Here is a 15,635-nt window from a genome sequence, read left to right as displayed (position 1 = left end):
CTACTTTGTCTTGGCTTCAGATTCCAGTGAACTAAAAACATCTTACCCATATGTGGTGGTAAACACCTTTAATCACAGCATTCAGGAGTCAGAGGCAGGTGTATTGGAGTTCTAGGCCAACTAGGAATACATAGTGAGACCCAGTGTCTAGCAGACAAAATCTTTGGGTGGGATTATAGTTAATGATAAGGTACTTACCTAACTAATATGCGCAAGGTCCTGACTGCACTCCAGTATCAGCCAGGAAAACAAGTCTTGTTCATGCTCAGTGACATAGAGTGTTAAGCCAGTTTATTTTGTAGCATTCCTTTACTTTTGTTAGATAATAAATGAGATTTAGAGAAGTTAATCATCCTCCTAGCAGCCATTGTTTTGTTTTAGTTGAGATGAGGTGCTAGGCGTGGTGGTGCCCGTACATTTAATCCCAGCATCTAAGAGGCAGAAGCAAGTGGATCAAAGCTAACCTGATCTATAGCCCATGTTCTGTACCAGTCAGCTGGCTATGTAATCAGGACTTGTCCCTCCAAAACAGAAAGAAAAAGTAGGACGTGGGCAACAGATGCTGTTGCTGTGCGGAGTTGCTGCTGCTTTCTTGCTTGTGACTGCAGGCTGACCTTTGTTCTGAAAGCTAAGTGCCATTTGCTTGTCTATTTAGAGAGAGGGTTTCTCTTTGTAGCGCTGGCTGTCCTCAAACTCAAGAGATCTACCTGCCTCTACCGAAGCATGATGGGATTACAGGCATGTGCTGCCACCCCTCCAGATTTATTAAATGCCTGTTTCTTAAAAGCTATATTATACATAAGCCATCAAATTTAATGTCTTCTAACATACAGGTGATTTGAAGTTCCCCTTCAAAAGGAGTGTGCTACAAATATTTATGTTGATTGCTTATCTTGTTAAAATAAATTATTTCAGATGAGCTACTTTTACCACATATGAAAAAAATAGATGGAATGCTGAATGATAACCGGAAAAGACTTCTTGGGAATCTTCATTTAGACCAGCCATTCAAGGTATTTCATGTTAGTGATGTCATTAGCCTCAGAATAGTCAGTCTCAGACAAATAGAAAGAAAAGCTAAGTAGAGTGATTCTCACTTAGGTAATTTTTAAAAATATAACAAGATTTGTTTATGCATATTTTTTAGCTTTTTGTTTGTGTGTTTTATGTCTAAATTAATTTTTCAATCATTTATATGTAATATTCCTCCTATAGTCAATTTCATGTTTCCCAAAAGTGGTTTTCTTTTTTTTTTTTTTTTTATAGATTTATTTATTATTTTATGTAAGTACGCTGTAGCTGTCTTCAGACACTCCAGAAGAGGGTGTCAGATCTTGTTACAGATGGTTGTGAGCCACCATGCGGTTACTAGGATTTGAACTCAGGACCTTTGGAAGTGCTCTTTACCGCTGAGCCATCTCTCCAGCCCAAAAGTGGTTTTCTTAAACTGTCATATTCAAGTCTTGTGTTCCTTTTATGTTTTTATATTTTTCAAAGACAAATTTTTATTCTATGTATAGATTAGTGTTTTGTTTGCATGTGTTTCATGCAAAATGTACATGCAGTCCTGTTATAATTTCTAAAAGTTTACACATTTTGAAATGGAGAGACAACTCAGCATTGACCCAGGTTGGATTCCCAGGGTCCACATGGTGGAGCACACCCATGTGTAACTCCAATGTCAGGGATCCTGGGCCCTCTTCTGCCACACATAATACAGATAACATTCAGGCCACACCCTCATGTACATTAAGTCTTAAAAATAATTTAACGAAATTTTATACTTCCACATTGAATCTATAATTAAAGATTAGCTGGGTGTGTGGGAACATACATACAATCTCAACACTTGGAAGGTAGAGGCAAGATGACGAATTCTAGTTTTTACTATTAATATATTTTAGCAACATAGGTTGGTATTTTTGTTACTTGCAATATAGAACTGAAAGATAATCTGAACTCAGAAAATTTATCATAAAAGCTACTCAGTCCAGAAGACCACCAGGCATCCTTTTTAATGCTGTATGTTATGTCTACTTCAGCAGAGTTTGTTATTGTCTCCATTGATGGTATTGCATACATTTGTGAGAAAAATTAAATATTCTTTTTTTTTTTTTTAAGATTTATTTATTCAGGCTGAAGAGATGGCTCAGAGGTTAAGAGGACCAACTACTCTTCCAGAGGTCCTGGGTTCAATTCCCAGCAAGCACAGTGTTGCTCACAACCATCTGTAATGGGATCTGATGCCCTCTTCTGGTGTGTCTGAAGACAGTGACAGTGTGCTTTTATTTATATGTGTGTGTGTGTGTATATATATATATATATATATATATATATATATATATATATATATATATATGAAAAATAATTTTTTAAAAAATGTATTTTATATATGCAAGTACACAATTTCTCTCATCATACACATCAGAAGAGGGCATCAGATCCCATTACAGATGGTTGTGAGCTACCATGTGGTTACTGGGAATTGAACTCACGACCTCTAGAAGAATAGCCAGTGCTTTTAACCACTGGGCCACCTCTCCAGCCCCGTTAAATATTCTTGAAATGTTTCAAATAGAAGACGAAGAAAAATGTTTACTTTAGAAATGATTAGCACCATGAGAACATGGCGGGTCATACCTATAAGTTTAGCGTTCTTGAGGCTAGGGCAGGAGAACCGTAAGTTCCAGGCCAGGCTGGTCTACATAATAAGATTTTATCTTTAAAAAAAGAAAAACTAAACAGGAGAAATATGTAATATGGAGGTAGTGGCGTATATATAGTTCAATGAGTGGTAGAATGCTTGCCTAAAACACATTAACCAGGTCCAGTGCTGTATACAACCCCCGAATAAAGGAAAGAAAAGTACTCAGCACCACATGTTATCATAAACTTGGTGCCTTTCTTAATTTAGATTTATTTTTAATGTGTGTCTTAACTACATGCATATAAGTGCACCACAGGCGTTCAGTGCCCTCCCAGGTCAGAAAACAGCCCATAGCCCCCACTGGAACTGTAATTACAAACAGTTGTAAGCCTTCATTGGATGTGAGGAGCCAGCCTTGGTCCTATGCCATTGATACGTCTGTAATTTTAGAGTATGTCCTAAAGCTTCTAACGTTGGTGCTGCTCTGTCTTTACCCTGAAGGATCCTCATCCTATCCTTATTGGAAAGTATAGTTTACAATCTGTTTTTAGTCTTTAAATTCCATTTGTTGTGATTGGTAGCTCTAGTTCCAGAATTATTTAAGTGGGGTATTTTTTTTTAAAGAATTATTTATTTATTTTATGTATATGGATTACACAGTAGCTGTCCTCAGACACAACAGAAGAGGGCATCAGATATCATTACAGATGGTTGTGAGCCACCATGTGGTTGCTGGGATTTGAACTCAGGACCTCTGGAAGAGCAGTCAGTACTCTTAACCACTGAGCCATCTCTCCAGCCCAAGTGGGGTATTTTTTAAGTGCAGAGTACCTATGTATATGATAAATGCACAAGTAATGTGAGGTAGAGATTGACGGTAGTTCTTCAGTAGGTATGCCAAAGGTTGTATGTGCTGTTTATCAAATTTCATTTCCCTGTTACACTTAGAACTAAGAAAAAAAATTAGTTTTTAAAATGTACTGTTTCAGGTTCACAATGCCAGTTTATAAAATGTGTCAGTCTGGAAAATTAAATTACATTCTGATTATAAATGTAATAACACATTTAACCCCTTACTGTCATAATTCATGCTGCTGCTAGCTAAATCAGATTTTAGAAAACTGTGATCAAAGTCACCACATTTGTGTGCAGGGTTTATTCTGTTACTGTGAGCAGCTTCTCAGGTCACAGTGCTTTACCCAGCAGGTAAGGGCACCAATGCCAGTGGGTTTTAAAGACTAGACTTGGACTGGTCCTGCCATGTGGCCCTGAATCATCAGTGGCGGCTCCCTATCTATGAAGAGAACACTGTCCATCTCTGGTTCAGGATCTTATCTCACAAGTTCTTTCTTGTGAGTACAAGGAAGCAAGAGAGTAAGACAGGAAACAGCCATTATTCTTACTGCCTTCTGTACACATCGTCATTTAGAGTCCATGACTCACTGTAGTGGCTTACCTATGGTTCAAGATGTTAGTCATGGTTTAAGTGATAAGAGCTTTGAAGAATGGATATGTTCCTACTTTCAAAATTGAGGGATTTCTAATAATAACTCAGGAATTCCTTCAGCATGGTATACTGTTACTCAAAAAATTAGGACATATTATTAGCCCAGATTCCAGGAATGGAAAGACAATTCAAACCATGCGGGAGATAGTACAAAGAATTTGTAACTACATCCCAACTGTAGTCATCCACATGGGTATATGTGTGTGCCTCTATGTATAAGTTTTGAATGGCTTAATTCAGATTAGTTTTCTTCTGATGTCAGTTATTATCCTTCATTGTTTTAAAGAATGCTTTGGAAAGTTTTCCTGAACTGACAATTATTACTCGAGACTCTAAAGCAAAGAGTGGAGGATCTGCTATTTCTAAAATCAAAATGAATGGCAAAGCTTATAATAAGAAAACTCTAAGGACTTCTAAAACAACCACTAAGTCTGCACAGGTAAGAATGTAGTGCTTAATAAATATATACCTTTTCCAGTTAACAGTATCTATGAAACCATTACGATAAGCAAGTATGTCGTTATAAAGGGTCAAATCTTTGGGGGAGGACTAAGCAGTGTGGTCTCAAGAACAGGCACTGTTGTCTTCTGTGTATGCCTCAAATTATGCCTAGCAAATAGCAATTACTCACAGAATTTATAAAATAGAATAATAAAGAAAACTATCCCATGTGCTAGTTTATGTGTTTGTGTATAGTTTTAAACTAATTTTTAATTCATTAAAAAAATTAAGTGCAACATATTTTGAAATATGTATTATAGAGAAGTAATCGTGAAAATTAATGTTTTTTTACCTATCCAAAGTTATGTGTACAGGGTTTGGAAGCACGTATATTAGTGAGTGTATACAATATAAGATTGAATATTACTGTACCTCTACAGTCATTAAAATTACATTTGGTGGCTGGAGAGATGGCTCAGCAGTTAAGAGCATTGACTGCTCTTCCAGAGGTCCTGAGTTCAATTCCCAGCAACCACATGGTGGCTCATAACCATCTGTACTGGGTTCTGATACCCTCTTCTGGTGTGTCTGAAGAGAGCAATGGTGTACTCATATAGATAAAATAAATAAATAAATCTTTATAAAAACAACATTTGTTCATCTCCATAGTATACATTATTGCAGTCTTCTCAGTATAACAATTTCACATGAAAATTATATTCTAAGCTCTGTGCGATAAAACATGCTTTTAATACCAGCACTTAGGAGGCAGAAGCAGGTGGGTCCCTTAAGTTTGAGGCCAGCCTGGTCTACAGATCAAGTTTCAGGACAGCCAAGGCTACATAGAGAAACCATGTCTCGAAAACCAACTTATTTTGTAAGCCAGGGATGGTGGCGGTGCATGTCTGAATTCCAGCACTTATCAGGTGAAAGCAGAAAGATCAGGAGTTTGAGGACAGCTTCAAGCTACATAGCAGTATCAAGGGTAGCCTGTGCTATATGTCTCAGAAAAAAATAAAAACAAACTAGAAATATATTCACAAAAGCAAAAAGTGTCTAGTTACTTTCTCTTCTCTCCTCTCTCTCTCTCTCTCTCTCTCTCTCTCTCTCTCTCTCTCTCTCTCTCTCTCCCCCTCCCTCCCTCCCTCCCTCCCTCCCTCCCTCCCTCCCTCCCTCTCTCTCCCTCCACCCCCTCTTTTCTTTTCATTTCTTTCTTTCTTTTTTTTTCTTGAGACCAGGTCTCACTATACATTGCTGTATAAACCAGGTTGGCTTTAAACTCACAGACTCATCTGCTTCTGGAGTGCCAAGATTAAAATCATATGCCAGCTGGGTGGTGGTGGCACACACTTTTAATCCCAGTACTCAGGAAGCAGAGGTAGGTAGATCTCCTCGTCTGAGGCCAGCCTGGTATATAGAGTTCCACAACCTCCAGGGCTGCTACACAGAGAAACTTGTCCTGAAAACCCAAAAATAAAAAAATTAAATCATATACCATCATGCTTGATTTAAAATTGTTTACTTTATGTGCAAAGAAGAGATAGACCCCCATTAATTGTCTTTCAGACAACTACAACAAAATGCTTACAGTGTGCCAACTACAGTTCTAAGTCCTGGAGTACTAGAGAGATGGCGGTCGTACCTATGTACATAATCAAATACAGTAGAATACCTCAAAGCACCAGAAGCACCAGAGTACCAGCTAGTATAAACACCATGTTTTCATACAATTTCTACTTAGTGCATAAGGATGCAATGATATACATATAATAACACAAAGTTATTCAAGTTGTAGGTAGGTAAAAATCCGTTAGAACCTGTGTGAGGTGCATGTTGTAGGTCGATATGTATTGGGTGACTTTATTTTTTTCTTAACAGAAAAGTAATGTTGGGAGGTAAATGGCAGGAGGATCAAGGGTTCAAAGACAGCCTCAACCTCATGGAACCTGTTTTAAGAAAGGGGTAGAGGTCCTATAATCCTGGCACTGCGAAGGTGGCAGATCTGAGCCCTAGGCCAAGCCAGAACTGCAGAGGAAGACCTTCACTCAGCAGCAGAAGGATATAGCAGGCAACACGTTCACTCTTGCTGTCTAAAATGTTCCTACCTAGAGTTTTTTATAATGCTAGTTTCTCAAATGTCATGTACTCATAACATGATAAAGATGGATTAAAATATAATTTTGGCTTAAGCTCTATGTATATAAATACAGCCTCATACTTCACCATGTAAGACATTTTTCAGGTTCCTCTGATGTTGCATGAAAAGTGCCTGTGACCATCTTTCTGTTTTAGGAGTTTGCTGTTGATCCAGAGAAAATACAGTTATATTCGTTATATCATTCACTCCATCATTATAAATACCATGTTTATCTGATATGTAAGAATGAGGTAATTTCTTTTTATTTATTTAAAATGAAGTAACATGTTTGTTGAAAATGTGTTTGTTTGTATTTTTGGGATTTATTGTTGATGTTTGCTTTTTCAAGACAGGGTTTTCTGTTTAGCCCTAGCTGTCCTGGAACTTACTCTATAAGTATAACCAGGCTAGCCTTAAATTTACAGAGATCTGCCTGGCTATATTTTCCAAGTTCTGGGATTATAGATGTGCACCACCACTGACTGGTTCACTAACACCTATTCTAACCAGTACTATGCACATTTAAATTTTCTTTTTATTCTATGAGTTTAAGTGTTTTAACCTGTATGTAGTTTGTAATGTATTTTCAGAGGTCAGAAGAGGGCATTAGAGCTTCTGGAACTAAAGTACAGACAGTTGTGAACCACCACGTGGACGGTGGAAAACAAACCCAGGTCTTCAAGAGCAGTAACTGCTCTTAACTGCTGAGCCTTCTCCGGCCTCGGTACTAGTTTCATGAGTATCAGTTTAATACCTGATGTGTTTGGCAACAGCCTCAAATAGACAGATGTTCTTAAGTTTAAAGGAGAAAGCAAAGATGGTGGATGCAAATTATGTTGACTGTTTTGACAGTGACATGATTTAGCTTTCACATAAGTATTCATCATTTAGGGGTGCTGGAGACATAGCTCGCTCAGTGGTTTAGTGCACTGGCTGCTCTAAAAAAGGACCTAGGTTCTATATCACCCATATGGTGGTTAACAACCATCTGTAACTCCAGTTCCAAGGAATCTAATACCCCTTTATGGCCTTGTTGGTGTTAGGTACATGGGTGGGTGCGTATATATGCATTCGGGCAAAGCACACTTTATATAAAATAGTATTTGCTATTGGCTTTTAAGACAATTGGAAAAGTCTAGAGAGATGGCTCAGCAGTTAAGAGCACTGATTGCTCTTCTGAAGGTCCTGAGTTCAAGTCCCAGCAACCACATGGTGGCTCACAACCATCCATAAAGAGACCTAACCTCTTCTGGTGCATCTGAAGACAATGCATCGAAGACAGTGTACTTACATGTAATAATAAATAAATCTTTTTTAAAAAGAGAGAGAGAATTGGGAGGAAATTCAAAAGCATGAAACAGCTGGGTAGTTGGTGGCATATGCCTTTTATCCCTGTACTTGGGAGGCAGGAGGATCTCTGAGTTTGAGGACAGCCAGGACTATACAGAGAAACCTTGTCTTGAAAAATAAAATAAAGCATGAAGCACTTTACTAAGACTTTTACCCTGCCCTGTGGAGCCAAGATAACAGGAGTTGATCTCATCCAAACTTACCTAGGGAAAAAAATCATTTGCTATGGCTGGGGTAAGGTGAGTGAAACTGATCAATTGAAAGGCAGGGTCACTTTCCCAGCACTCAGGAGGTTCTCTGTGAATTCAAACCCAGGGTTTGAGTTCTGGGCTAGCCAAGACTACATAGTGTGAGAACCTGTCTCATTTCAAAACAAAAACAGTAGTACCTGCAGATGTGTTTGTAAGGCTTTAGAAAGGATTTAAGTTTAAAGTGATATGTGTAAACTAATACAACAATTTATTTCTTTATTTTAGATATCATCTGTGCAGAAAAAAAATGAAGATTTAGGACAGGAAGAAATTGTTCAACTTTGTATGAAAAATGTAAAGTGGGTGGAGGACCTATTTGAAAAATTTGGAGAACTTCTAAATCATGTACAACAGAAATGTTCCTAACACAGAATCCCACCTTTTTATAGCACTAATGACGTGTGGAAGGCTAGTGTCACAGATAATGCAGTCCTCTGGCAGAGGCCTCTTGTAGCATCCCCCTGCTGTGGGGTACTGTGACCAGACCTTTACTGAAGAAGTGGTGCTGCCACAGAAGCCAGTCCTTTTATCCTAATGAATGGCTTTTCTATTTTATAAACTGTGGGGTGACTGAAAGATTTCAGAAACATCTTTTGTCAAATGATAAAGCATGCACTAAGTATAATTTTATTGCTAGAGAAATAACATTGACATGATCTGACTTTTCCCCCATGGCGTGTCAGAAGTAAAGAGACAGCAAAAAGCATTCGTGTCTGGCCACAGTGCAGAAAGCACTGTGTGTTGTGGAAAGTGATCTGGGGTGTGGCATCCTGTGTAAAAATGTCTTCAGTGTAAACCATGAAACTCAGCAGCTGCACTCGCTGCACTCTGCCTGGTGGGCTCCTCCAACTTGTCCAGGAGGGAAGGGTGGAGCTGTGCAGTTCTGTGGCTGCTTTACATTGTGATGAGAAAAAAGTGACATACTATTTTCCCTGTTTCAAAGAAAAGTATTTTTGCTTATAGTGTGTTTTTCCTTTGGAAATTTTTCAATTGTACATTTTATTTTACTAATAGTTGTATTTTTCACAAGAAAATTTGCTTTTAATTGTTCTTTCTGTACGTTGTTTTCAGTAAACCCTGTGTAGGTACGTGTCATTTGCATCATAGATTCTGTCTTGAAGTGGACATTTTTGTTCATACCCTTTTGCCATAGTATTACTCAGAAGATTCATTCGGTGCTAGAATTAGTTTAGCTTTATAAATGGGACTGTGTGAAACACTGCGTTTAATTTCATATTTCATATAATAAATTTCTTACCAAACTAGCACTTGATTTTTAACTGATTTGTCAACATAAAAATTAACTATTTCCAGGCATAGTAGTGCATGCCTTTAATCCCAGCAGTTGGGAGGCAAAGCCAGTCAGATCTCTTAAGTTCAGTCCAACCTGGTCTACATAGCTCCAGGATAGTCAGAGCTACTTACTGAGACCTTGTCCCCTAGTACCCCACTCCCCAAAATTAACTGCTGATGCAGTTCAATGGCCCAGTGGGTATAGGCACTTTCAGCTAAGCTTAACAACCTGAGTTCCAAGACCCACACTGTGGAATAAGAAGACTAACTTCTGCAAAAGTCATGTCCCTACACCAACGCGTGCAAGCACACACACACACACACACACACACACACACACACACACAGATGACCAGGCTGTATGCAGTGTTACACACAGCTTTCCTAGCTCTCAGAACTGGAAGTGGAGTTTTCCTTCGGTGCCTTTAACCTGTAAACACACTAATGTAGCTTCTTTAAGTTTGATAGCATTTCAAGTGGTTTAGCTGATACAGAGAATGTACGACCTTGTGCTGTTTATTTTTGTTGCCAACAGGATGCCTTGTTTGTGAAGATTTAATAGTGTCATTCTAAAAGATCACCCTTTTTAGGATTCTGAAGCAGTTGTAAATCATCGAACCTTTGTTTATTTTACCACCATTTAGTGCCTTACTCCCTAGAAAGCAGCATTACTGTCCAGTGCCCAAATAAGACATGCTGACATAGACAAACCTGTTGCCTTGACTATGAGAAAAGACAATGCTTTACACTTAAAAACTTGAGTAAGCTGACAAGAATTGAAGTTAACATGCTACTTGGTTTATGAATAAAATACTGTTAACACTGGGTGAAAATGACCATCTGAGTTAGGCGTACAGACTTATTTCTGGTGATGGTCTTATTGAAAGTGATAGCCTTAGCATTTTTACATACTGTTTGACTCAGTGGTACCATGGGAATCTCTCTCGGAGTCAAATGTTTGAAGATTTTAAAAACCTACTTTGAGAACAGAAGTGACCTATTGGGTTTATTTTATGTAATGATGATGCTATTGGCAAGAGAATCATGAGATTTTATTTTATAAGCAGAGGAGAGCAGGAAACAGCCATATTCCATCCTGATAGTATTGACCCTGGACACAGTATCTTTCCAAGATGGAGCTGATACACCTATATACCTTTACCTTCATACAAATATCCTGAAGTACATGTTTGAACTTCTTTTTCATGAATAAATCTCTTAAGGTTAATCTTCTTAAGAAATACTCATTTCTTTATTGTTTTTGTTGTTTAAAGCAGGGTCTCACACTCTAGCCCAGGCTGTCTAGAACTCTCTATTTAGACCTAGTTGGCTCCAAATTCATGACAGACCACCTGTCTCAGCCTCCAGAATGCTGGGCTCATAGGTGTGAACCACCACACCTGGCTTTCCATTTCCTTGTGAACTAGAGTTGCCCTCTGCCTGTTTCCAGCTGTGGTCCTGTTGTAAACCATTTTGCATATAGAAGGCCAGGTCCTGTGAGCCTCCCTCAAGATCCTGCTTCTCAGATACATTTCACCTCTCATTTATTCTTATAGCATAGGAAATACCAGCGTCGGGCCTTAGAGGAAAGTAGGACTACCTTATAGCCACACACTAGTCCTTTCTCAGTAGGAAGCTAAAGAAATGTTTAGTTAGTTAGTGTTTGCCAGGGAGTGTTAAATGTGTAATATAGGAAAACATTTGGGTTGTAGACAGAAGAGTGAAGCGAGTGTTGCCATAGGCTAGGAACATGATAAGAAAGATTGGATTCTCCTACCTATAGAGATCTGGGGCTTGGAGATGTGACTCAGTGCTGTACACTTGGCTAGCATGTCTGAGGCCCTGGCTTTCCTCCCCAACCCTCAGCCCTCGAGCACACAGAGAGATCTGGGGTAATTTCATATAAAAGTTATTCTGTCTTGATATTTGTTACTACCCCAGAAAACTGGTTGCCAAAGGGGCCTCCTTGCCATTTTGATATAACCTAGTTACTACTTGATCCCTAATAAATCTAAATTTATGGTGACTTATCACAGTAAGTTGAACTAGAAACTGTCCATTTTGCTATGATTTTGCCAAACTGAAAATATTGGAAAGATAACAGTTAATCATATTTTTAAACGTTTAATAAATTTTCCTATTTTTAAAAGTTCTAAATTTATTTAAATTTCTAAAACTTGAAAATTTATAGATGGGGTTACCCATTAGGGCTATTTTCAAACCTTCGCATTTTTAAGCTAATTTTGTATTAATTTAGTATTTATTTTCTTCGAAGCAGATAAATTCCAACCTGTAGCTCTAAAGATATACCCATACAGCTGTTTCTGTTCGTGTGTTCAAATGAGTGGTTGAAGAAAGGGTCTCCTTCCCGTTCTCACAGTCCCCTCCCTGCACAGCATCTCCAGTGAGATCAGCACGGGGGTTACCGACAGAGCTGCCTTTCAGGTGTAGGTAATGAAGCTTAATGTATTTGCAGAATGCAGTTCTTTTGGTTTGTTTTAAATGTTTTAGTTTCACAAAAATGCTTTTCAAATACAGTGAAATAGTCCAGGATATGCATTGACTCAGATACACTACTGTTGACATCTGTGTTCACAAATACATGTTTTTGAAAATTACCTCTATAAAAATCAGCTAAGGCTAAGGATACAAAAACTTGCATTTGTAGTCCAGAATTTTCAATTGGTCCATTATACCATGTATGGAAATGTGAAAGACAATTTTGTATATTTGTTACTAACTCAGATCATTAAAGTTAAAACAATTTTTTAAACAAATTCAGAATGTGTTTGGATTTTTTACATTTCTGTATTAAGAATTAAAGGCAGCAGGTATTATATCACTAAAAGCTAAACATCGTGTTCATATTTCTTGGAGAATACATAAAGTACTACCAGGCTAGGTTCTATAGTGCCAGCTTGGAAGACAGTGGCAAGCAGTTGGAGGCCAGGGAAGGCTGCATAATCAGACCACATCTCAAACCCTAAACCCGAGTATCTCAAGTGAAGTTACTGTCAACATTTAGTCTCTCATTCAGGCTATTAAAATCACTGGTTTGGAGGCTGGAGAGATGGCTCAGCAGTTAATACTGGCTGCTTGCTCTTTTAGAGGGCCTGGGTTCAATTCCCAAGAACCACATGGTAGCTGACAACTGTAATTCCAGTTCCAAGGGATCCAATACCATATACACTTACATGCAGGCAAAATAGCAATGCACATAAGATAAAAAATGAATTACATGAAAAAATATACTTCTAGGCAAAGCTTTATAATAACAGAATCATTCAAATTAAAAAAAAAAAAAGCATTGGTTTTTCATCCCTTTATACAGGAAAGGCCTTACAAGTGCTACAAAAACGAATGTTCTTGAGGGGATCTGTGTTTGAGTACCAGAGCCCACATGGCAGCTTACACTTATCCATAACTCAAGTTGCAAGGGATCTGACACCAATTTTTGACCTCCACAGGCTCAAGGAATGCAAGACATACACAAACACATGCAAAAAAAAAATCAGCCGGGAGGTGGTGCCGCACGCCTTTGATCCCAGCACTCTGGGAGGCAGAGGCAGGTGGATTTCTGAGTTCGAGGCCAGCCTGCTCTATAGAGAGTTCCAGGACAGCCAGGGCTACACAGAGATACCCTGTCTCAAAAAAAAAAAAAAAAAGAAAAGAAAAATTGTCAGTTTCAAAAAGCATCATGGTTACCTGAAAAGTACGCTCCAAAATAAAGCTAAGCTAGGTTATTGGTCATTTTTAGTTATACATATATCTCCTCTTCAGCTACAGTGAATAATTTACTGGTTTCAAATGAAAGGAAGTTATAATTAAGTATTTGTCTTACCTATTGTTAAATGCTTTACACATAACTGATGCGTAGGAAAGGTGACTTTTTATCCAAATGGAGATTATGATTCTTTAATTTGGCTTCTAGATTTAGTGCAAGAAAACAAAATCTCAGTTAACAACCCATGTCCTGTTCACTGCCCTCAGCTGCTTTGGACCACCTCTGGTTTTTAAGACTGTGTATGGGGATTTGCCTGCATGTGTGTGTACTTTGTGCTGGTGCCCAAGGATGCTCTGGATCCTCTAGAACTGGAGTTAGAGTTGTGAGCCAACATGTATGTAGGTGCTGAGGGCTGAAACTGAGCAGCGGGTGATCTTAACCACTGGGCCACCTCTCTAGCTCCTATATCTTATGTTTTTAAAGTAGCATACAAGGGTGTGTGTGTGTGTGTGTGATCATACTTTGAACTTATTCCTCCCCCTCACCCTCTACCTTCCTCTTCTCCTACCTCTCACTAGTCCCCTTTTCAAATAGTCTTGCCTCATGTTCCTCATCGCACGCATCCCATCACCCTTCCCTGCCCTCTTTAAAGATCTCTTCCTTCATTCCTTTTCTACTTTCTTTTTTGTTTTGTTTTGGGTTTTTGTTTTGTTTTGTTTTGTTTTGTTTTGTTGGATTTGGTTTTTTCAAGACAGGGTTTTTCTGTGTAGCCCTGGCTGTCCTGGAACTCACTCTGTAGACCAGGCTGGCCTCGAACTCAGAAATCCACCTGCCTCTGTCTCCCAGAGTGCTGGGATTATAGGCGTGTGCCATCACTGCCCAGCTTTTACTTTCATGACCACATATGCACACAAACAAATTCCTCATGAGAATGCAATATCCTGCTTAAGATGTCCTCCAGTTCTATCCACATATTACAGGCCTGAGAGTCCCTGTGGAAAGATGGCCTCTAAAGAGGTGGTTAAGATTAAATAAGGGAGGATACCAAATCCCATAGTAAAGGTAGTCGATTTGCTCTTGTTTCATACAGTCCTTGTGTGCCAGGCTAGTCTCGAGCTCACAGAGTCACCTGCTCTGCTGTAATTAAAGTTGCATGCCACCATACCCACCAAGAAGAAATAGCAAAGGTGTATATATTGAGAAGGCAGTCTTCTGCAAACTGCAGAGAGGCAGGAGAAACCACACCAGCCACCACTTCAAACCTATGCTTCCAGCCTTCAGAACTGCTGTGCTCATTTTTCTCAGGGAGATGTAAACAAGTGTGTGTTCACCAGAGAAAGCATGGTGGCAGACCAACGTGTGGGTCCACGTCCAGCTTGGTTAGCAGGATTGATCTGGCTTGTTACAGGACCTGAAACAGTCAATCATTGAAAAGTTCCACCCCGGGGCTGGAGAGATGGCTCAGTGGTTGAGAGCACTGACTGCTCTTCCAAAGGTCCTGAGTTCAAATCCCAGCAACCACATGGTGGCTCACAACCATCTGTAATGGGATCTGATGCCCTCTTCTGGTGTGTCTGAAGACAGCTACAGTGTACTCACATATAATAATAAATAAATCTTTAAAAAAAAAAAAACAGAAAGAAAAGTTCCACCCCGATATGAGTGACAGCTACTTTCTCTCTCTCTCTCTCTCTCTCTCTCTCTCTCTCTCTCTCTCTCTCTGTGTGTGTGTGTGTGTGTGTGTGTGTGTGTGTCACTATTTGCATGATGCATTTTTTGTGCTTTTATTTTCAATAAATGTATGCATTATTGGTGCTATGAATTGAACCCTCCAGGACCTTGTGCATGCCAAGTATGTGTCACTTGCTTATACTCCTACCAAATATATTTATTTTTATGGATACTTTGCCTCCATGTATGTCTGGGCACCATAGGCATATAGTGGCTTATAGAGGGCAGAAGAGAATGCCAAATCTCTTGAAACTAGACTTACAAATGGTGCGAGCCACCTCATGGGTGCTTCAAATAGAACCCAGTCCTCTGCAAGGGCAGCAAGTGTTCAGCTCTACTTCGGCATTTCTGTTCTTTTATTTATGTGTTTACTTTTAGTTTGTTGGGATAGGGTCTCCCTCAGCCCAGACTGGACCTGAGCTCATATTAATCCTCCTTCTTCAGGTTCCTTATGATGGGATTATAACTGTGTTTCACAAAGTCTAGCTAAGTAAATGTTTAATTTTGTGTGTGTGTGTGTTTGAGACAGGCTCTCTCTGCATAGGTCTGGCTAT

General features: G+C 39.0%; 1 protein-coding gene across 1 annotated transcript in view; it reads left to right on the top strand.

The window, feature by feature from the left end:
• The window catches only part of Qser1 (glutamine and serine rich 1), a 51,123-nt gene extending 41,525 nt beyond the window's left edge, over window positions 1-9,598 (top strand). Inside the window, exons 9-12 of the mRNA XM_052183127.1 lie at window positions 916-1,013; window positions 4,441-4,593; window positions 6,888-6,983; window positions 8,559-9,598. Of these exons, the coding sequence (XP_052039087.1) occupies window positions 916-1,013; window positions 4,441-4,593; window positions 6,888-6,983; window positions 8,559-8,699 (488 nt within the window). The 3' untranslated portion in view covers window positions 8,700-9,598. The remainder of the gene's footprint in view (window positions 1-915; window positions 1,014-4,440; window positions 4,594-6,887; window positions 6,984-8,558) is intronic.
• Window positions 9,599-15,635: the final 6,037 nt, after the last annotated feature.

This window comes from Apodemus sylvaticus, chromosome 5, assembly GCF_947179515.1.
Source record: "Apodemus sylvaticus chromosome 5, mApoSyl1.1, whole genome shotgun sequence".
Classification (NCBI taxonomy): domain Eukaryota; kingdom Metazoa; phylum Chordata; class Mammalia; order Rodentia; family Muridae; genus Apodemus; species Apodemus sylvaticus.
This window is presented reverse-complemented; position numbering and strand designations above follow the sequence as displayed.